The sequence below is a fragment of the Xenopus tropicalis genome, chromosome 9 (assembly GCF_000004195.4).
Source record: "Xenopus tropicalis strain Nigerian chromosome 9, UCB_Xtro_10.0, whole genome shotgun sequence".
Taxonomy (NCBI): domain Eukaryota; kingdom Metazoa; phylum Chordata; class Amphibia; order Anura; family Pipidae; genus Xenopus; species Xenopus tropicalis.
Genome location: NC_030685.2, coordinates 72002928 through 72026739, shown reverse-complemented (window position 1 = coordinate 72026739; position 23812 = coordinate 72002928). Strand labels below are relative to the sequence as shown.

The following is a 23812-nucleotide window of genomic DNA, read 5'->3' as shown; positions in this document are numbered from 1 at the left end:
TTTTTGTAAACATGTTCTTCTGTATCTGACTTCTTTCTCTCAGAAAAATCTGTTATTCCCAGGACCAGAGTCTGTGCAGTTCTCTCCTCTCTTCCCTCTCCTGCTCCCCCCTCCCATAAGATTCATAAAACTCACTCCCCCCACCCTGAGGAATGTGTAATCTGAGCTATAATGGCTAGAGCTGCAAGCAGGAAGTTATGAAGACCAAGCTAAAATGGCAGCTGCAATCTTAAACAAACAGAGAAAGCTTCTAGGGCTCTTTACTCAGGTATGATAAAGCTTTCTGCAGAATAAATATAGCGTTCTAGGTGGCACTAATGTGGCAAATCTATTGGCCTTTCCTTCTCCTTTAACCTACAAGTTCCAGCATATGCAAACATATCGTCAAAGATTAAGCACATTGGGAGCTGTAGTCCTGCAACATTATGGCCTTCATATGAAACCAAGAATACAGTCAAGTGTAAACAGGGCATATAGGATTCCTGTTGGATGCTACTCTTGTATGAACTGGATATTAGCCTTGGCTAAGAATGAGAGAAGAAGAACAAATGCAAACTTGGCAAGAAATTAAGGAAAATGAAAATATACCTCTAGAGTTTATATACTTCTTGAGAAGAACAATGCCTTGCCAAACATATTTAGAGTTCAATTGCAAGCATTGTATCTTTGCTTTGAGTATCTAGTATGGTTTGTACTCCTTGCCTGATGGTAGATGCTGCAAATGCTTTGGTTCCAAGTTGTCTTTGGTGGAGAATCTCTAACAAAAGTGGCCCCCAAACTGTGGGACTCAAGTGACAGTGGGACCCAGTCTGAAGGTCAGATAAATTAATGCCATTCACTAAGGAGAGTCTAATCACAGTTTGTAGTGTAAAAGGGGGGGTAAAGTCTAAACACATCTACTCAAACAGGACTTATTTCACTTCTCAAATGTGGTGTTTGATGCTCTGTCTTCTTCTCTTCTCTTAGCCGATGAGCAGTGGGGAAGGGAGAAAATATAGTATAACCATGGTAGCTAGTGGGACCCTTTCTTCTTCCCTGTAGGTGTATGGGAGCTGAGAAGGGTCAGCAAGGCTTACGGTGAAGCCTGAGTGTTCACGAGTGTGAGTCACTGTGGATGCGTGGGAGTCCCAGACAGGGGACAAGTTTTGAACAAGTTTGCTGAACTGTTTGTTGATGAACTGTGTTCCTGTGAGCTTTATGTTGGGAAGAATTTGCCCTGTGTTTTTGCCTGAAGAAGTGGTGTCCCTGTCTCTATGCTCCGAATCCTCTGCTTACCTGCCGACCATAGCTAATTTCCCCCAAATATTGTGTGTACAGGCAGTCAGCTTGTCACACCGCCTTGGGTACAAAGGATGTGAGTACTCAGTTTTACTCAACCACTCACCCAGGTTGTTGGGGACTTGATTGTTCTATAACTGAGTATGGTATGAACAGCAGAAGAGCTTTATACACAAAGAGTGTAGAACAGTTCTAATTTAATACATAACAATTTGGTGTCTTCCTTTAGTACAGTGGTTCTCAACCTGTGGGTCGGGCCCCCTTTGGGGGTCGAACAACCCTTTCACAGGGGTTGCCTAAGACCATCGGAAAGCACATATTTCCAATGGTTTTAGGAATAATTTTATGGTTGGGGGTCACTACAACATGAGGAACTGTATTAAAGGGTCCCGACATTAGGAAGGTTTAGAACCACTGCTTTCGTAGCTTAGAGAGTAATGTTTAGAAATAAGTCATTACACATGAACCAAAATGAAGCTTGAAAAACTTTATTTAAGGCTACAGGTTAATATTCTGAAAGCTTTGCATTTTCTGTAATAAATCTTTGAAATATGGGTAATATGTTATTTTTTTTTTTTGCTTTTTTTTTCTTTCTGGCTTTGCTGATTGAAGTAAATTCTATGTACAATTCGACTTCATAGAAAAATAAGTTATTTTAATTCAAACAAGTCCTACTTCATTTTAGCCTATAGTTCTTTATCTCACTTCAAATATTTGGGCACAGATTTGGCACTTTTGGATTTTAGAAGCCCTACGCGCTCAGGTAAGACTCATGATGCATTGTTCAACAACGCGAATCCGGCCGTTACCGAAACCGTGTAATCTGCCATGTTAATTGGGTATTGGTAGATAACTGCTGTTTTTGTATTCTCCTACGGAAGAAGATACGCTCGCCAATTTCATGTACTTTGCATGCAAAGCTGGGCTTTATGGCTCCATATACCTGCTGGAATTCTACAGAACACAAATTCAACATTTCCAAGTGACAGCCGGGTGATTTCTTGTTGAACACATATCCTATATGGGGGGTCTGTTTTGGCTTTCAGTCTATTGTTCCTCAAGAAGGTCCCTAAAAGAGAAAATACAGTATATAAATAAAAATGTATCACTTTTTTGAATGAGAAAAAAAAGAATGAATGAAAAATGAACCACAGCAGGCCAACTGATTCGCTGAACCGATTTATTAATCCTAAATTAATGAAATTGATTGTTTGATTCAAATCATGCCAACTGTATATCTATATCGGCAATTATCCCATCATTTTTAAACTGTTTTATTAATTATTATTACTGATTATTATTAATAATTATTATTGATTATTAATTATAATTAATTATAACTGTTATTTTATTATGCACAATGGATAGTGTTCATAATTTTGAATGGAATACATCTAGAAGACCATAAACCCTTGATCTTTAATTTTCTGAAAGTCATGGAAAGTTCCATACTTTATGGAACAGTGCCTTTAGATCCATAGCAAGTTAGTAATTATAATAATTAGAAAAATATTTTTCAGGCAGTTTGTCTGCTTGCTTATCATGTGACACATACCTACTTCCTTCCTGTCAAAAATAGATGTAATATAGAAACTGCACATTCCATCTTTAAAATATCTAATTCAGTGCATTGTTTTCTGAAGATAATGAATGTTCTATCCTATCTATCTATCTATCTATCTATCTATCTATCTATCTATCTATCATCTATCCATCTATATATCCATCTATCTATCTATCTATTTATATATCCATCTATCTATCTATCTATCTATTGTATGTTAAAAAGAATTTCTCAAAATGTCAGTGTTTTTAATTTGTTTTATACATTTTTCCACAGGGAAGGTAGGGGGTGCCTATGGGTTTCCCCTCCAATCTGCTCCTATTAAATGAAGCTTTTGGCAAATGGTAATGGTGCCTCCTGCCTCTCAGTATTTTTCACGTCATTGGCTTGGGGGGTGAGAGGGGAACCTACATGCCTGTCCCTGCCCGCCTGTTTTGAATTCATGGTGAGGGCAGTGAGGTTGGGGAATGCCCTTCCTAGTGATGCTGTAATGGCAGACTCTGTTAATGCCTATAAGAGGGGCCTGGATGAGTTCTTGAACAAGCACAGTATCCAATGCTATTGTGATACTAATATCTACAGTTAGTATTCGTAGTTGTATATATAGTTTATGTATGTGATAGCATTGATTGGTAAGTGTTGGTTTGTGTGTGCTGTGTTTACTTGGAAGGGTTGAACTTGATGGTCTTTTTTCAACCCTATGTAACTATGTAACTATGTAAGTGCTGCCTAACATCAGTTTGCTTTAAACCTGATTGTGCCCTTTTTGCACTTTGCCAACCTCAGTGGGTATTGTAAATGAGGCCTCTTGTGTTTTCACTACCACATGCAATATTTATACATGCACTAATGAATGATGTGCCATAAAATGATCTTTCAATCACTGTCCATTACTTTAAACAAGTGATATTTGGGTACAGTAGGGTACTAATACAGCAAACAAGACTTGGAAGCCCAGTTGTTTGCTTACAACAGTGGCAGATCTATATATACACTGTGCACAAAGGATAAAACCTTTTTCCTACTAATTGATGGGTCAATAATTACTTCCATAATTGACCGTTCAGTTGACTTCAACTGTGTTAATGGTTTGACAGACCTAGAATAGTAAGAACTGAGCAATGATAGTGTATAGTAGATATTTTTTTTTTGAGAAAAGTCAATATAATATAGAGAAGTAGAGTCTCCAGAATGCCCTGGCTTCTTATTTGTAAAACATTCCACTTACTAAACATTTGCAGGATATCCGACTGTTAAGCCTCTGCACATTACCCCGTTTCAGTTAATCTTTGGCAGGTGTGTGTTTGTTGCAGCCCATATCCTAAGGGAACACCATTCCCACAAAAAATATCTTGTGGGAATTTTGTTCCCAGCCGTTCCCACTTACTTGCACCAGTAAATAGAATTACAGCGGGAACATATCTGATCGAAATTATTTTTTAAAAAAAGTTGATTTTATCTACAAAATTACTTTGGTTGTGAGAATTAAAAGACATCATAAATTAGCAAATGAAAGAGATGATTAAGGGATTTACCATGATTTTTAATTATTTTTGTTGGAATACAATTATTATGAACTACTGAATTTATGCCAAAAATGTTCCGAAGCTTTATGTGTCCTTTGAACACTTTACCTTTCAGTAACCTGGGTGTTAATTACCCAATCTAAGAATTCCTGTGCAGCAATAATATCTAGGACTTTGTTGATATCATTGGTAAAACTGCCATCGGCATGTCTTCTGTCCATTTCCTCCACGCTGTGCGCCTCAGAGAAACTTTTAAAAGAAGCATTTTGCAAAAATGTCACATGTCCGGCATTGGAACAACCCACAAGTTACAGTTTAAAATAAACCCTCAAGAATATAGTTTAAGGCTTGGTTCCTATATTAGTCAGGGAAGGAGTATCCTATAGCTGTTGGAAAATTCAACATTAAGTTTAACTAAAGAGCATTGAGCTGGTGTGGAAGCCAGTGAATTTGAGTTCTCTATGACAGGTTTTGGCTATGAATTGAACAAGCCCTGGCCTAGACATGAATCTAAAATCCTTTTTTCATTGGACAAAATAAATATGCAGCAGAAACTCCATCAAACTGGTTTGTGTAAAGAAGAAGTAAACAAAAATATTGAACAGGTTTTCTGTCAATTTCTAAATGAGAACAATTGTGCCTATGCCTTGAGCCACCTAGGCCTTACCAAACCCTGCCAATCCTATGCTCAAACCCTAACTCATTAACGTTATGCCCCATTCCTTTTCACAGCTATGGATTAGGACTATCCAGCAAAAACTAGTATAATGTACAGAATATCATCTTACATTTCTTTACAGTTAATTGTTATAAGTTGCCCTTACATAGATATAAATTCTCATTTGGTCAGGTTACCAAGACAGATCTTTGTCAAAGATTGGTTCACATTGGGGGCCTGTGCATTGCTGCAGCCACAGCCTAGTGTGGTCATAAGCTCATGGGTTCCTTTACTTTGCACTATTAGTATCATAGAAGGTACTAATGCAGTGATCCCCAACCAGGAGTTTGTGAGCAACCTGCTGCCCATCACCCCTTTGATGTTGCTCCAAGTGGTCTAAAAGTACAGTAGGTGCCATTTTTACATTTCTGGCTCAAAGGCAAATTTTGGAAGCAAAGAGACCCAAGTTTACTCCTGTTTAGCCTATTGTAGGCCGGCAGTCCACATGGGGCTTCCAGATAGTCCCAGCCCTTATTTGACATCCCCAAAGAATATTTTTCATGCTTGTGTGGCTCACCAACACTTTTTACATCTAAGTGTGGCTCATGAGTAAAAAAGGTTGGGGATCCCTGTACTAATGCATTATCAGCCGGGGCATTTGTTTTGGCACATACACAAGGCAAAAGGCTTCCAATGCCTATCCACATATACACACTTTAGTTCAGACACAATAACATTGCAGCATGTTTGTTTATATATTAAGTAATATATAAAGTTAAGTATAAAGTTATTTCATTATGAGTTGGGTTACTTGGATGATTGCGTAAGTCAGATTTCGTTGGTATGTCCAGATTAACTGTATAAGCTGACGTGTAGAAATAAATGAACCACAAAGCATAAAAATATAAATCTGTTTGTCTCTACTGCCTTGACTTTTGTCCCAAGAGGATTTGTCATTTAATATTGTGTAAAAACAGCCAGACAAAAGAATAAGAAATGATTGAATGTAATTGGAATTTTATTGCTATTCATAAATTTTAGAAAAATTTGTTTACAGACCAAATTATGTTGGATGTTCATATTGCAGCATAAAATTGCTTATAAATGGAACAAACCATGAGATTAATTTTTAAATAGTTTGTGTGATCATTACTTTCTACTGCTGAGCTTATATTGAGCAAAATCTGATATACAAAATCATTCTTGCAAACTGCCTTTATTAGTCCAACAAAAACAGACCAATCGTATCATTTCGGGCAATAACAGATAATTTTGAGCTTCTTTATCATGAAGGCATAATGCAAAGATGTAAATGGCCTGTTCCGGTAGTTTTCCATATTTCTAAAGACCTTTTTACAGACAAGGCTGTCATCAATATATCCCTGGGAACACCTACCTCTCTATGTGCCTTGTGTGCTAATAAGAAACTTGCTCTTTGGTTCAACCAAGCAATAACAATGAGGAGACAATACACAAAAACATGCATTTTTTTTAATCCCCTCGCTGTTTTGTATAATGTCCCTTTACATATTTGGAAAGAGCTGCATATGGAAAGAATGAAGACAATTTAATAAACAAAACCATAAGTCTGAAGCTATTTAGTTCACGTATGCTATCAGGACATATGGTTTGTGTTATGAACACTTGCCTTTAGGCAAGACTTCTCTACAAAATAGCTGATATTACTTTGTAACTATGATCAATGCTGCCTTCTAAGTTGTACTTTAATGGTAATGAACAACATATTTACCTTGCCAGTACTAAGCTTGGTATCTTTTTTGTTTTGTTTCAACTGTCATAGGCAATTGTTTTGAATAGAGGGTGTGAGGGAAGTATAAAAAAGCCCTTACTTTCTTTTTGGTCTTCCTTTTATTAGCCAGCCCACAAATTCTTTGGCTGCCTTCTCTTCCAGGTAGTTGGTCATGTCATTAGTGAATGTTCCTTCTGCGTGTCTGGAATATCTTCTGTTTGGGTAAAATAAACACAAGCTTTAAATTTGGAGTAGAGACACTCAGGACTCAAAATGATTTACAAGTATATTTCAATAGCTTCTACATATTAAATGGGGTAATACTTCACTCCACAGTAGGCTGTTCTGATTGCATATTGTCAAAAAGGGATGAGGGATCTAGGGTGTTTGCAGAAGTATTTGAGTGGTGATTTTTATATTTATATGGTTGAGTTTTTGTAACAAACAGGTTCGCAATCACTGGGACTGTCCCACTAGATGGACTGAAGGCAGTGAGTTGGCCTGAAGGCTGATTTTAACAGAGTGTTGCCTTGTGCTGGGCTGGCAGTTAGCCAAAGCGCCCTTTCCTTACCACCTGACATAGGGACAGGTGGTAAGGACTTTGCCCTATGCCAGGCAGGTAGAAATAGGGAACTTTTAGCCCTAGTACTTAGAGATCACTGCCATTAAGCAGTAGGTTGCACAACCATTTTGGTGCAGTATCTCTTTGTTGTGCAAAAATAGAACATAAGACAGAAATAGGCAGTTAAACATTTTTTCCAGAACTCTTCTGCAAATGTTTTATTTGACACTTGCACATCTATGAACCTGAATGGGGCCAATACATGTAGAAATAAAGGCAGAGAATACATTTCCCATTTTTTTAACACAATAAGAAAGTCTCCCGGATGGCTACATTTTGGCAGATGTACAGCAAGTAGGGCCAATCAACCATTAAACTATCAGCAAATGCATGCAATTTGAGTGAAAGCCCATTCTATTTCTCTGCTCTTCACTACATCTCTTCCCTTGTGTCTCCGTACGATCCTGGACGACTCCTCCATTCTTTACAGAACAACCGTTTGGTTGCACCTCCCACTACTACTGTTTCCCACCTTAAACCCTTCTGCCTTGCTGCCCCTTACATTGGGAATGCCCTCCCTGATTTCCTCCAGAGAGAATCCTCCCTCAGTCTTTTTAAAACTAAACTTAAAGACTACCTTTTGGATCACTCGCAAAGCCCCTGATCTGGGAACTAGCACTTATATTTTAATGTCACCCACTGTGACCTACAGCACTTATATTTGCCTATTTGTGTCTGTAAATTACCCTCCCATATAGATTGCAAGCTCTACGGGGCAGGGACCTCCATCCTCTTGTGTCTTTGACTCTTCACTTATTGCGACTGTACCTTGTATTTATTGTTATACTTTGTATTTATCTATTATTATCTTAATAACCCCCTGTTTGTATTAATCTATTCAACTGTACAGCGCTGTGTACATAAGTAGCGCTTCATAAATAAAGATATACATACATACATAACAGTATCTGTGAGTTACTAAAAGTTATTGCACAGTGCACTAAGAAACTTTTAAAGTTTATTTTTCAATTATTTCAAAGGCTACAAGGTTTACATTTTTCTACAAAATTTGAATCTTACCAAAACCATATGGTAACATTGACAGTAGATGACAGCTGTTCTTAAGCCCAGGCCCAGACTGGCAATAAGTGAATTCTGGCAAATGCCAGAGGGGCTGCTGTAAGATGCCATAGACAGTCACTAGTAATTGCCTGTGGGGGGGGGGGGGCTGCTTGGACCTTTGTGTACTTAAAATGCCAGGGCCTGTTTTTAATCCCAGTCCATTCCTGCCTAAACCCCTCTCTAAGGCAGTGTCATTAGAGACTACAAGGTGCTAATGCTTCCATTGGGAAAAAAACTGAAAGAGTTAAGGTTTATTTGCCCACAGAGATTGAACTGGAAAGGCCATGCTGCATTCAACCACAATTATTATCTGTAATGATGTATAATCTTCATAAAGTACTGAGGAATATGGCACTATATCAAGAATAAAAAAATGTCATCTTCCATTTTTCACTTTGTATCCTTCAGACATGAATGTGTTGCAACAATGGTTTATGGTCTTTCTAGAAGCCAACAGCTGGCAAGTCATTGGTGTGTCAGGCTGCAAATCCCCTCTTGGGCTGCTGTCAGCACTCTCTTTTTTTTGTGAATGCCAGTTTGTTTGTGTCCCTATAGATGCACTGTAGGGCAATGAAAGCTCTAGCACTTTTTAATCCAGTTGGGAAATGTGATTCCTCCTAAAAAGTACAAGAGCTTAATTGCTATAGTAACCTAGTGTTAGGCAAAGGCTTCCTAGTGAATGACAAGGGATATACTATACTATGTAATCAGTACAGGCTAAATAGTATACTGCCGGGGAAACTCTGATACAAAGCTAACTTCTCAGGATAAAGCAAACAGCTCAAGTACCATCTGCAGGATTATATACAGTTCATTTAGTTGACTACATATTGTTATATACCACTTTGGTGCTTCATTACCAGGATGCTTTATGACATACTTATCTCTAAGTTGAAAGTCCAACAAGTGCACAAACATATTTTAAAAGCGCCTTAAAAGTGGCCATACTGGTTATAATAACGATCTAGGAAAGATCGTTCGCCTACTCCACTAACTAAATCATCAGATATGCAGGTAGAAACTATAGAATTCTACCCTATGTGATGATTCAGCATTAACCTACTGCTGATGTTCAGATGCCTTCAAAGGGGCACAAGATCAAGGCTTTAGCCAATATCGGTTGCCTCATCAACCCACCATACAAACACCGAATATCGTACAAAACCTCATTTCCTACCAGGGTCGGACTGGGGGGTGAAGGGCCCACCAGGGCTCCTGCCCTGCAGGTGCCTGCACCGCCCCGCCCCCCCTGCAGGGGCCCCCCTAACCCCCCTCGCAGTGCCCCCCACCCGACGTCCTCCCCCGAGTGCGTAAATTTAAAGTGTCAGGGGAGGAGCAGTCGGGCAGGGGGAGCGCAGGTAAGGGACAGGTCTGGGTGGCCCAGTCCGACCCTGTTTCTTACGACAATATTGGTGCATGTGTGGGCACCTTAACTGTTAATGATAGTAGGATTCAGTCATTTGATACTCCTGAATGCTGAATCCTATTATACTACTAAAGAAAATATAAAAAAGAAAGAGCAACACATTTTATTTGACATAAGGTATACAGAAGAGGACAAACTTACATTTTCTTTGGTTTCCCATTTATCAACCACTCAATAAATTCTTTGGCTGCTTTCTCCTCCAGATATTCAGTTACATCATTAGTGTATGTACCTTCGGCATGCCTCTCAACGTCCGCATTGCGCCTTGAAATGATTCTGTCAAGAGAGTTAAATCAGTATAGTATAAATCATGTGTCCGGGCAACAAATTCCCACAAAGAAGGGTCAACTGCCTATTTGTCCAACTGAGGGTTCCGTTTAGGAGCCAATATCTGTCTAAAACAATGACCAAAACTCAATATCTTCGGTATACAAAATATTCATTCTTGGAAAATAAATTGTGTTTTCTTTGAAATTCCAGACTCAGTGGAATACCCTAGAAACTCATGCTTACCCACCTGACTTTGAAAACACAGCTGAACTAGGTGCTGGATCCCAACTAAAGGTTTGTTTTGCTCTTGTTGACTACAATTTTTTCTTTATTAGGATAAAGAAATGTGAGTGAAAAACCCAAATGTTGTTGAAACACAAATCACAGAATTTCACAGCATAATATCAATTGTTAACCCATAAAGGGAGCTGTAATACAGCACCATAGTAATTGGGCTTAGTAGCCCAATTAATGCAAGAATATTCACCAATGAGAACCCTTTCTGCTTGATTTACACTTGATTCTGTCTTCTTCAATTTATAGGATTGTTGTTGATGAAATGAAACATTTTTTTACCTCCAAACTCCTAAACAGCATTATATCTGCCCCTGTGAGGTTTAATTACAATCTCTATACGTTTTACATCGGTCATCATGTTTCAAAATGATCTGTGTGTAGCCTTGATAGCATATGTGGAACAATGCTTTCAGTATTTTGAGTTGCTCATTTCCATGTCTGTAACCACAGTCCCAAAAGTAACTGTAACTTTACTACCAGGATTCTGTGGTCGTACTGACTCTAGCCCTTCTCTGTGAGCAATGTGCCTTTTCTCGTGTCAGCAAAATGGCAGATATGTTTTTACCCCGGATAGATTTCAATTAATTGAAAACAGTACCATAATTCAATGTGAAATCTATAATAAAAGGTTATGAAAATTTCAAGTTGAGTTATTTGGTACATGGCATTAGAATACAGAAGTAGATTTCTGGCTTTTGATATAATCACTATATGGATTCTCTCACTCTGTAAACACATATTGAGCCAACTTGTGGCCATCTCCAGTAGAGAAAATATGTGAATGTTGAATATAATGAAAACTATACCCAGTTGCAGAACTGTTACTTGCAACATGTATATATAGCGTTGGGGGTAATATTTAGAGCAGTGATCCCCAACCAGTAGCTCAGGGGCAACATGTTGCTCCCCAACCCCCTTGGATGTTGCTCTCAGTGCCCCCAAACCAGGGAGTTATTTTTGAATTCCTGACTTGGGGGCAAGTTTTGGTTGAATAAAAACAAGATTTACTACCAAATAAAGCCCCTGTAAGCTGATGGGGTGCATAGAGGCTGCCTAATAGCCAATCTTAGCCATTATTTGGCACCTCCATGAACTTTTATGGTGCTTGTGTTGCTCTCCAAGTCTTTTTACCTTTGACTGTGGCTTACAAGTAAGAAAGGTTGGGGATCCCTGATTTAGAGTATTTAGAATCTACTTGTATTATTTCCTTAAATCCAGAACAACATCACAATATTTCTCTATTACTATGTTTCCAGGCTGTGGGGCTGGCCCATCTAGAGGGTCTCAGAAGCAATTATTGCAGGGGGCAAAAAGTCTAAAGGTGTTATTTTCAGATATCTGTAAACAGCTTATGGGCCAGAGGGAGGCAGCTTGAACACTTTTTGGACCTTAACAGAAAGAAGTCTGAAGACCATTTCCATTAAGCAAAAGACTGTATGAAACATGTATGTTAAATGAGAATGTTTGGACTCTTCTCAAAACAAGGGAGCATGATTCAACCCTACTAGTGATGAGCAAATTTTTTCGGCAGGCATGGATTTGCAGGAAATTTCTGCATTTCGCCATTGGTGAAATTGGTGAAACAGCAAAAATTTGCAGTGGAAAAATTTGTTGTGTGACGAAAAAAGTCACTGTCGCGTCAAAATGGGCTTGGTCAATGCCTAAATGGGCCAAAATAAGAGCAGTCACATTAAAAAAAAGTGAAAAATAACCCGCTGATTACAAAAAAGACGCACAACAAACCCTTTTGTGGATTTTTTCATTCATTATTTTTTCATTACTAAACCCTGCAAAACGTTTCACATATGTTGCTCTTTATATTTTGTGCTGCATTCTGGAGGGTCTTGTTGTTTCCTGGAAATTGGCTGAAAGACCCTCTGTAATCTATGGGTAATGGTAAAGAAACTAAGCCAACTTAGAGAACGCTAAAGTACAATAGAAAGCAACTGGCTGAGCAGCTTAGTTGCTTGTGTTGCACCTACGTAACAAGAAGAAATATAAGCAGCAAACTCTTACTCTTTTGATGGTCCTCCATTTATTAGCCAGTCAATGAATTCTTTGGCTGCTTTTTCATCCAAGTGCTGAGTCACATCACTGGTGAATGTACCTTCTGCATGCCTCTCATAGTCAGCATTGCGTCTTGATAGTCCTCTGCCCATGCAAAAAAACCCACAAATACGTAGTAGGTTTGCCAAAAAATGACCAACTTGACCACATTAACAATTAATTCATTGACAATCTTGATAACTGTGTTCTTCTAGCTAAAGAGTTATGAGCTCAACTTTTTGGACAATTAGCAAAATGGACAAGTAGGCAAGACAGGAAGGAAAGAGACTAGTATGGTGATAATGAAGAATTTAGATAGCACATATCTCTCCTTTCCCCACCAGAAGAAGTTGCTTGAAGGTGATAACATTTTAATGGAAAAGCTAGGAAGATTATGTTCATTAATATTTCTATGTAATTTATGCTAAGAACATAATTAATATTTTCACTGCATTACTAATTGAATGACCTACATACACAGGAACATTATGAAAAGTGGTGCCTTCAATTGTCAAGCTTTTACATAAAAATATATACTTCTATTTATATATGAAGATGAAAAGAGACTAAACTGGGAGCACCAGGAAGCAGTCAAAGCTCCACCAGCTGAGAATGATGCGGGCTCCACGTGACATTAGCCTACAGCTTGTAATACAATTATCACATAAAAAAAGATTGGGGAACCAGGTTTATAAAGAGTGGGTTTTGGTTCCAGAATGCCTGGGAAAGATTTTCTTGAGCAGTGGACTATTACAATCTAGTGAGAGTTGCCAGTTACCTGATGACAACCTAAACCTATCATTAAATATGTATATTTCAAAGCTACAATTTACCAATTGTCCTGCTGTAACTTATGGCATAACTACAGTATATAAAAAATCTCCAAGCATTTTCTGTATTTCCAAGTAGTTGTTCCACTCAAGAAGACAGTATAAGGCCATAACTCATTCTATGCACACACCCCAGCTTCTCTAAATATTTGTATCCATACATATACAAGGTAGATTCTATAATTTCCCTCAACAGTAAGAATTCTGCATTGCAAAAACAGTTTTGTGGTAATAAATTGATGGTGCCTTAGCAGCTGTCTATGAAGAATTTGTAGGTGTTTCACAGCTAAGAAGAATTATATGATTGCCCAACATACTGTATATACAGTACATTGATCTCAAAGTGCATAGTAATGGTTTTAGTGATTATACATTGATCTCAAAGTGCATAGTAATGGTTTTAGTGATTATAAATTGAGCATATATGTCCATTAGTATTGCCACCTGTCTTGGCACAACTTACATTGACATTTGAGTCACATACTGTCCTATGACTGATTCTTTGCACACAAATGTATGCATCAAAATATGGGAACAAATATGGGCAAAGCTGAAGGGTTGTAAACACAAAAGGAATAAGTTGAAGGAAGCGGAACTAGAGGGACCTATGTTTCATCATCTGCAACAAAGGTAAAGTCAGTTTACATCTCTGATTTTCTTACCCACTTCGTTTTGTGTTCATTAACCACTGGATAAAGTCTTGAGCCCGCCTGGAGTCTAGGTACTTGCTGTAATCACTAGTAAATGTGCCTTGTGAGTGACGTTTAACTTCTTTGAGCTGTTGTGAATCATCTACCGCTTCATTCCTTGCAGCTTTGACTGATCTGTGGACACAATTGTTTTGATTTGGGACATAAAAAAAAACTATTATTAAGAAGAGGAGATATTCCTTGAAACTTTTTAGACCGCTTACAGTTATAGTAAAAAAAGGTATCTAAAGTGCATGTTGGGAAAGATTTTGTAACATTCACCAATGTGAATTCTACAATATATATCATCTAGATCAGGGATCCCTAACTTTTCTTACCCGTGAGCCACAGTCAAATGTAAAAAGACTTGGAGAGCAACACAAGCATCATAAAAGTTCATGGAGGTGTCAAATAAGGGCTGTGATTGGCTATTAGGGGTCTCTATGCACACTCATCAGCTTACAGGGGGCTTTATTTGGGAGTAAATCTTGTTTATATTCAACCAAAACATGCCCCCAAGTCAGGAATTCAAAAATAACTCCCTGGTTTGGGGGCACTGAGAGCAATGTCCAAGGGGTTGGGAGCAACATGTTGCCCCTGAGCCACCGGTTGGGGATCACTGATCTAGATTGTAAGCTCTACGGGGCAGGGACTTCCATCCTCTTGTCTCTTTGATTCTTAACTTATTGCAACTTATTGCAATTGTATAATAATGAAAGCAAGTACATCATTCGTTACAATGGGTTACTGCCCAGTGTTTACAAATGACTTTCATTTTTTGAATTTTTTTTTAAACATGATACAATGCAAGTTTTGTTGCATTTGAGGTTTTTTCCCCACAACTTTTTACAACTCAAGTTTTTTCATGAAAAATAATTGCATTTTTTTGCTAGATTGATTTTCTAAAATAAATAACTCCCCCTTTCATGGGGATGGCTGAGAGCAAGCGTCGGCACAGATGTGTTGATCATCTCTTGGCTATCAGTAGCCATAATACTGCCAAGAGGAACTTCCTGCTCCTTAAGGCAGGAAATAGAAAGCTGAAACTGTCTTAGCAAACACGTAAAATCTTACACAAAAATATTGAGTTGTAGCTGTGGGAAAATTCCGTTTTATGGAGTAGCAATTTCTATGTTTACTATAGTTTCCATTTCTGAGCTACAGTACCTACAAAGAACAGTATATTTCTGCTACTGCATACAGAAAATCTAAGTAATCAGATATTTCTATCTAGAATATGCTTATGTTTCTACGGTAAAAGAAATTATGCATAGGGTGTGGGGTGAAGTATAGTATGTAGCCAATCAGACTTCTCCCCTTTTTAGATACCCAATCAAAATGATCAAATAGACATGCCTCTTATAATGGGTAAAGCTTAATGTACAGTTTAGCTCAATAAATGTACAACTTTTGGCAACTAAATAGCACAGTGCACCAGAAGCCTAGCTGTTAAAAGGGCTTTGAAGATTAAGATATAGGCAAATCTCTAGAAGATGTTACATTTTTGTAATGAAGCTTCTGATGAAGTGACGCGAGGTCACGAAACGCGTTAAGCGTAAGTCCTGATGCTATACATGTGCCGTTTTAATATGACTGAATAAAGACTGATTTTATTTTTCACCACGTGGTGCTCCGCTTTTTCTGGATTTCCTCTACTTGTGTGAGGCCATTGGGAGTTGATCTGTGAGTAGCACACATGGATGAATGGTGGTAAGTGCTCCCGTGTTAATATAATTATTTTGCGACATTTTTGTAAGCACCAGTCTGCAAAGTGTCCAAATATTCTTTAATACAAAACTGATCAAACTAGGTAGAGGCCACATAGGACTCCATGGAGTCTCAGAGCAAAAATATTTCCGGGTTCTCATTACCTTAGTTCTGAAAAGATGGTAATAGGATCACATTTGGAGTAAATGGCATTAGTGCACAATTGTCAAATGTTGGCATAATGTCACAACATAGGCAGCCTTTGTCTATAGAGATACCTGGCAAGTTATGAACAAAAGGGTGCTTAGGGGTATAATAATGCCCCACCCAAGACAAGATAGTCATATAGGTCTTATTGATTTATACCTAACTTGGCACATATTTCCTTACGAAGCAGTCATTTGTAATGCGCACAGTGTACAGAGAAGGCCAATCATTGCTATGCAAAAGGGCTGGGTTTTGACTTTTGAAAAAAAGGGTTGTTAAATTGGTTTCTTGGGATCCACACCACCAACAGATCCTTACATATATGTCTGTGTATATAACATACCTGGAGCTGGCATCTGTTTCTGGCACAGGACTTTGATAGGTGTTGTGTAAGATCATTAGAAGTATCCCAATCATATAATATGTGCTCTTCATGGTTGTTTCTGTAATAATAGGGAACTAGCCATGTTATTAGCAGTAATTTTCTCCCAATCTCTCTGCCTTCAAGAGATCTCTAAAAACGCACTTATTTAAAGAAGCTTTCCCTAATCTAGTTTAACATAACCTCAGCGTGCTGCTAAAAGCAATACCCTGTGCCCCACCTCTCACAACTCTGTGCCCATTCCCACACCGTGTGTCTCAACCCTTTCTCCTTGTAGATTGTAAGCTCTTTGGGGCAGGGCTCTCTTCACCTCTTGTATCGGTTATTGATTACTTTATATGTTACTCTGTATGTCCAATGTATGAAACCCAACTATTGTACAGCGCTGTGGAATATGTTGGCGCTTTATAAATAAATGTTAATAATAATAATATGTTTAACCATTTCTAAAGCACCCATGAATGGAGGTTCCAATGAACAATATAGTCAACAGCCAAGTAGATCAAATGTTTCACGATATAAATTCTCAGATCTTTAGGCTTTCAGCACATTAACAGTTTTTGAAGTTCTTCCAATTCCCCCTAAAGCTGTACATTTGGCTTTAACCGTTTTTGAAGTTCTTCCAATCCACCCAAAGGCTGTACATTTGGATGACCCTAAGATTGATATTTTCTTTATTAGTGTGGCTTGAAGATTTCACAGATCATATGTCACAAAGAGATTCCGTCAGCCTCAGCCACAGTGTTCTGCCATAACCAATCTATTTATGTTCCTGCTCTTGTATCCTTACTGCTTTTGGTGCCAAGAGGTTTCTCTAAAACCCTAAAACATCTCTGAAGCCCTCAAGAATACAATGCAATTTATTAACAAGTAGATCACAAGTAATTAACAAATCAAGAAATGCTCCTGCTCTTGAATCCTTATTGCTTTTGGTGCCAAGTGGTTTCTCTAATTCACTAAAATATCTTTAAAACGTCAAAAATAAAACAAAGCAACCTATTAACAAGCAGATAACAAGTAATTAAGGAAAGCACAGACTGAAGGTATGTTGGTTTATCATAAATATTTATGCTTTACAATAATATATATATATATATATATAGATTAAACAAACAGAACCCCCAGCACTGCTTTAGATTTACATGAGAAACACATGCACTGCTTTAACAAATATGACAGAGCTGTTATAGAAATAGAGTCGAGTGCTTACGTTCCATGATGCCGCAATTGTTTATGCATTTAAATACTCATTGATAAACACTAATGTTATAAATAGAACATTATTACCCTTGTACATACTTGCATCTATACTAGCACCATCTTGTTGTCTATTTTAGTGCAATTTCAGTATGATTTAGGGAAAGGGGCCTATGTACTTAGTACCTGTCTTGTACAGCCAATAAATCTAGGCATCTCATTGCTTGTTGCCACAGCTGAATCTAACGCAACTGAAGGTTTAGAAAGGCTACACCCTTGTGCCAACCCATTTGTTACAGGTGCAAGTTGTGCCCTTTTGCATGGAGTTTGCTCTGATATCCAACTGTAGTGGGCACAATTATGTGAGAAATCTGGGGAAAATGTTGGAAAAAGTGGCAAAACTAGACAAAATGTTGCACTTGTTATTTGTGTTATTCCGACCTACAACAAACTCTATTATTATTATTATTATTATTATTATTATTATTATTATTATTATTATTATTATTATTATTATTATTATTATTATTATTATTATTATTATTATTATTATTATTATTATCATTATGTATAACACATGCCCTGTGCAACAGATAATTCATAACAATATATCTCTATAACTATAATATCTTTTGAAACTAGCTACTATGAAGTCAATGTGACTGTAACTAGAACAGTATCAGCTATCAGAACTTTACATATTGTTTTTGGACACAGCATTAGTCTGGTCCTGCCTTGCCATTGAATACAGTGGATTTGGGATACCTTATTACCAATAGTTATGTGCTGTAAAAATGAAACCAATGGAAGGAAACTAATGACAACCACGAATTGGGCAATTTTGTCCAAAGTGTGTTACACAAATATAAAATGATAATTAATCATTTGCAATTCTTCACTGACTCGCCATTTTAACCATAAATAATTGCACCAAGAAAAGGCTTATTTTGGGGATAATTAAGCCTTAGCTAGCTTTCCACAAATGTATCTATTTCTTTTGAATTTGATAAATATATAAAATACAATCATGGAAATTTAGTGAAAGTGATAAAAAGACAATTTCACCTTTATAAAGTGAATATGTGCATAGTGACCAAGGGAGATACAACAAAAAAGTTAAAATGAAATACTTATTAAATAATTGAAAATAAAAAATATAATTGTTGCCATTTAGTACTTTTTTAGTAGCCCAAAAACAATGACTTACGTGCAAATGTGTCCCTGCAGATGAATTAAATAATGCCTCCCCGTTCTTCAGCCAATTTGGGATCCCTCTTGGTCCTTGTTGGTGATGAAGGCAAGTGCTGCTCTGCGAAGCATTTATAGTGTTTGCAGCTCCATTGAGCACGGTGAAGATGCATTCGGTGCATTAATTCTGACACGGATGATCATGTGGTCGGCTCTGTTTCAAATGTTTCACATGTGAATGACTGCTTTTGTTTAACTTACACATTATGGATGGATGAAAAAATCATTTTGAAATCACTATACACGTGCAAATGCACCAGAGGTGCACCGGAATATCAGATGGACAAGCATGTCATTCCTGTTATCTGAACTTAGCTCAGGCTCAGGCACACTTTCCTCCAGGCTATATATTTATATATATAAATAGCATAGATATTTATGTATATATATTTTTTTCAAACCCTTGACAATTTATAGACTTCTTTAAATATTTCAAAATAATCTTCTTCCGCAGTAAACACACAGAAGCAAAATGAAAAAGATGGCAGATACTGAAATTGTAGACCTGTGAGTCTCTTAATAAAACTTATAGGATTAATGGATTAAAACGATGAGTTGTTTAGGTAAAGAAGACAGGTTAACTATTACATGTGTACCATGGCATTGGGCTGATGTACTATAGTATATGTCCCGTGCTTTATGTAACCCAGCTTAATCAACCCATAGATTTTCTTCTCTGTCCAGGCCTCCCCTATATGTTCCACTTAAACTAGTCTTTGGTCAGGGATACACTGAGCAAGTTTTAGGATTGTCTGTCCATATGTAAAGCCTGGCAACTTATGGTATGATAACAAAAAAACTGGTTAGTTAATATGGGCAACCATATGGTGCAATGACCTAAGTAAGGGCATTCGTTGCCCATAGCTGCAGTGATCTGACCAATATGACCAGTCTGTTGGAACAGTAGTTGTGTCAACTCCAAGGGGCACATTTACTAATCCACAAATCCGAATCCCAAATGGGAAAATATCGGATTGGAAACGAAAATTTTGCGATTTTCTTGTCGCCGTCGCGATTTTTTAGTATTGAGCAATTGTAAACGGCGGAAAAACCAATCCGATTTTTTTCGCGACGGCGACGAAAAAGTCGCGGAAAATATACAATAAAGTCGTAACGGCGACGAAACAATCCCGGGACATACGCAAAAAAAGTCGCAAAAATACCAGTCATAACGAAAAAACGCATTTGGACGCTTTCGGCCCATTCGTGCATTAGTAAATCGGCCCCCAAGTATGCCCATTTACACTATATCTGACTGATAGTCCTGTGTGACCCAACTTGGGTCAGATCTTTTTTGATTTAACCACCTCCTCCCTTCTGCTACTGACATTGTGCCTTTGTATATGAAATTAAAAGGTACGCACCGAGCGCCTTCTTTAATATTTAAAGGGTAGAATTAGAGGTTCAGAGATTAACAAGATCTTAGACAGCAGCAACGCACCACTATTAGACTGAAGAAACATATAGGAATCGGTTGAGAATGGTTTTACAAACACTTAACTCTCTTCTGTTCCAGAAAGTTTCAGCTTACTGCTAGAGAGAGTCCTACTGACAAATACAGCAAATATATATATACATATATATGTCTGACAGATCCTTGAGCTTCTACCAAAAGCTTAGAGTTGGGCTAGTACCCATCATAGATTGGGGGGCAAAGGTTCTGCTCAGAGGGCAATCATGGACTTCCCAGGCCTTTGATATTATCCCAAGCCTTGGCTAAAGTGTGGACACCGGAACTTATTTTATAAAAACTGGAGTGTGGCAGGGAATTTCTTACATTACTGTAGAGAGACAGATGTCAGTAGTCTCGCACATCAATATGACGGAATAGATAAAGATAAAGTAGATTATTGATGTTTATTCTGATGTGTTTAGGCAGAATTGCTGCATTGCCTAGCTAAGTGATATGAGAACATAAAAGAGGGGGTTCCAAGTTGAGTCAATCTTGCCAGCATTAAGCAGCTAAACTAGGAATAAAGAAGAAGGTTTCCCTGACCTGTAGAGCAAAATGCCTTGGGAGATCAGGGCTATCCTCCCTCTCTTGCTGCTGATTCTGATTATTATAGTTTCTTTCCCTTTAGGTATCGGGTCACAGACAAGTTTGAAAAGACATCAATTACCGTATGGCTGTTTGAATAAAACCTTTTTTTTCCAGACATTTTGGCATTGCTCCCACCTTTGCTGTCCAACAGCCCCTATGTCTATAGGCTAGCAATTGTCATCAGACACCCAGGGTTCATTGTTAATTCAGTGGACAAGTGTTTGGTTAACCACTTCAGTCTTCAGTAAAATAAAGTGACTAAAGTGGTCAGTTTCTAGTTTAGTCATGCAGGTACTACAAGTCCAATATTTATAATAAGAATGAGACTCATGAGTATCCCATGGTATAAAGCATATATTTAGCTCGTATTCTTGAATTTCCCACAGGGTGACCAGACATCACAATTATTTGGAGAAGCCTAAAGGTAAATGAGGTTGCTTTGATTTATCATGAAACACAGATAACATGGCGAGCTTATGTCTGGCAATATTTTTATGCACATCCCACAAACTGACCTGAGGGTAAGAATTATGGGCATTCTGGTACCCCCCAACCTGATCATTTTACGTGGCCCGTTTATCAACTTGGGATTTCTCTTACAACACAAAGCAACACAGTAATAGGCATACATTATAGAGACACAACAAATTTGATAATAGATAGATAGATAGATGATAGATAGATGCAGAGAAACAGAGGGAGATGGATGATAGGTAGACAGATAGATAGATAGATAGATAGATAGATGATAGATAGATAGATAGATAAATAGATTGATTGATAGATGATAGATAGATAGATAGATAGATAGATAGATAGATGATAGATAGATAGATTGATAGATGATAGATAGATAGATAGATAGATAGATAGATGATAGATAGATAGATAGATAGATGCAGAGAAACAAAGAGAGATGGATAATAGGTAGACAGATAGATAGATGATAGATAGATAGATAGATAGATAGATATGATAGATAGATATATAGATAGATAATAGATAGATAGATAGATGATGGATAGATAGATAGATAGATAGATAGATAGATAGATAGATAGATAGACAGATAGATGATAGATAGATAGATAGATATATGATAGATAGATAGATATGATAGATAGATAGATAGATGATAGATATATGATAGATAGATATGATAGATAGATGATAGATAGATAGATAAATAGATAGATGATAGACAGATAGATAGATAGATATATGATAGATAGATAGATAGATATGATAGATAGATAGATAGATAAATAGATAGATGCAGAGAAACAAAGAGAGATGGATAATAGGTAGACAGATAGATAGATAGATAGATAGATATATGATAGATAGATAGATAGATAGATAGATAGATAGATAGATAGATATGATAGATAGATAGATAGATAGATAAATAGATAGATGCAGAGAAACAAAGAGAGATGGATAATAGGTAGACAGATAGATAGATAGATCGATAGATAGATAGATGATAGATAGATATATGATAGATAGATAGATAGATAGATAGATGATAGATAGATAGATAGATAAATAGATAGATGATAGACAGATAGATAGATAGATATATGATAGATAGATAGATAGATATGATAGATAGATAGATAGATAAATAGATAGATGATAGACAGATAGATAGATAGATGATAAACAGATAGATAAACAGATAGATAGATAGATGATAAACAGATAGATAGACAGTTTTTAAATGTAGTTAGGTTTAACAATATCAAGATTTCTAAATTGATAATTTAAATAAAGCCTTCTCACAAAAAACCCCTCTAATTAGGGCCCCTCCTACTCGGCACATTACCCATGCAGACTACTAATGTTGCTATTTCAGTGCCATATGTTTTCATTGAGAGTCTTGTTTCATTTGCTAAAATATTTCTGTATCTGATGATTACAAATGCCGCTCGCTGCTTGTGATGTCTAAATACAAAAAGAGAAACTCAGTCGTCTGCAATGTGAAAATGGTATTAGGGCTTTTGAAGTGAAAACAAATTTTTTAAGAGCGCAGTATTGTTTCATTTTAATTCATGAAGAGTTCTTTTAATTTAATAGTGTTACTGGCCCTTTAAGTTGTGTTAAATAGAATGTGCTTGTTACCAGTCTCAGAGAAGTAATTGTGTTTTAGTTTCTTACTTCAACTTGGTATTTTGCACTCTTTGATGGGGATGTTCGCTAACATCTTGTTGGACTCCCAGCATGGAACAATTACAGAACTTTTAGGCTGTTAAAGCAAATTGGAAGTTGTGGTCTAGTCATATCAGAATTTTTAATGTGGCTCTGGAGCACTTGCCCTATCCAGGGTTGGACTGGGACACCGGCGACCCTTGCTGTGCTCCCCCAGCTGACTGTTCCTCCCCTGATGCGTTAAACCTATGTGCACTCAGGGGAGGATGTCAGGTGGGGGACCCTGTAGGGGGTTAGGGGGGCTCAGGAGAGTCCCCTGCAGGGGGTAAGGGAGGCTCAGTGGGGGGTTAGGGGTGTGCAGGGGACGTGGCCGGCAGGGGGCACCTGTAGGGCCCCCGTCGCTCCCCCAGCTGACTATTCCTCCTCTGATGCGTTAAACTTATGCGCACTCAGGGGAGGACGTCGGGTGGGGGACCCTGCAGGGGGATAGGGGGGCTCAGCAGTACCCCCCAGTCCGACCCTGCACTATCAATATTGGGCTAAATACTGACCAAGTGTCTATAGTCCAGGTTTGAAAATCATATTGATTATGCTGATTCAGTGTTGTGTGGCCCAGCATGTTGGCGGCCAAATCAGGTAAAGATCTGCTCATTTGTGCCCAGCTTTAGGGTCTGAATCAGTCTAAAAAAGATATCATGGCAGGAAAATCTGGAAAAAGAGAGACCTACCTGCTATAGACAGACCTAGACAAAGTCATCACCCTCAAACAATAATTTACAGTTTTTTACAGTTTTACATGTTCAGATATATTAACAGGACATAAATAGCCAGTGTTGCTTTAAATAACTGTTTCATCACTCA

The 23812-nt window shown here is 37.7% G+C and overlaps 1 protein-coding gene across 3 annotated transcripts; it reads right to left on the bottom strand.

Annotated features, from left to right (window-relative positions):
- Positions 1 to 1750: 1750 nt before the first annotated feature.
- Positions 1751 to 19135, bottom strand: gcg (glucagon). Of its 3 annotated transcripts, NM_001006912.1 has the most exon segments (8): positions 1859 to 2347; positions 4477 to 4617; positions 6877 to 6990; positions 10028 to 10162; positions 12470 to 12604; positions 13992 to 14153; positions 16276 to 16375; positions 18719 to 18786. In NM_001006912.1, coding segments are annotated over 7 exon segments (801 nt in total). In that variant the 5' UTR covers positions 16368 to 16375; positions 18719 to 18786; the 3' UTR covers positions 1859 to 2325.
- Positions 19136 to 23812: the final 4677 nt, after the last annotated feature.

Bases quoted from the DNA above. Each gene is read 5' to 3' on its own strand.
- gcg (XM_031892603.1), bottom strand. From the start codon at position 16,367: ATGAAGAGCACATATTATATGATTGGGATACTTCTAATGATCTTACAC. The intron at 12,605-13,991 runs GTAAGAAAATCA...TTGCATGGGCAG, and splicing joins ATGAACACAAAACGAAGTGG to AGGACTATCAAGACGCAATG. The intron at 6,991-10,027 runs GTAAGTTTGTCC...TTACCCAAACAG, and splicing joins AATGGGAAACCAAAGAAAAT to AAGATATTCCAGACACGCAG.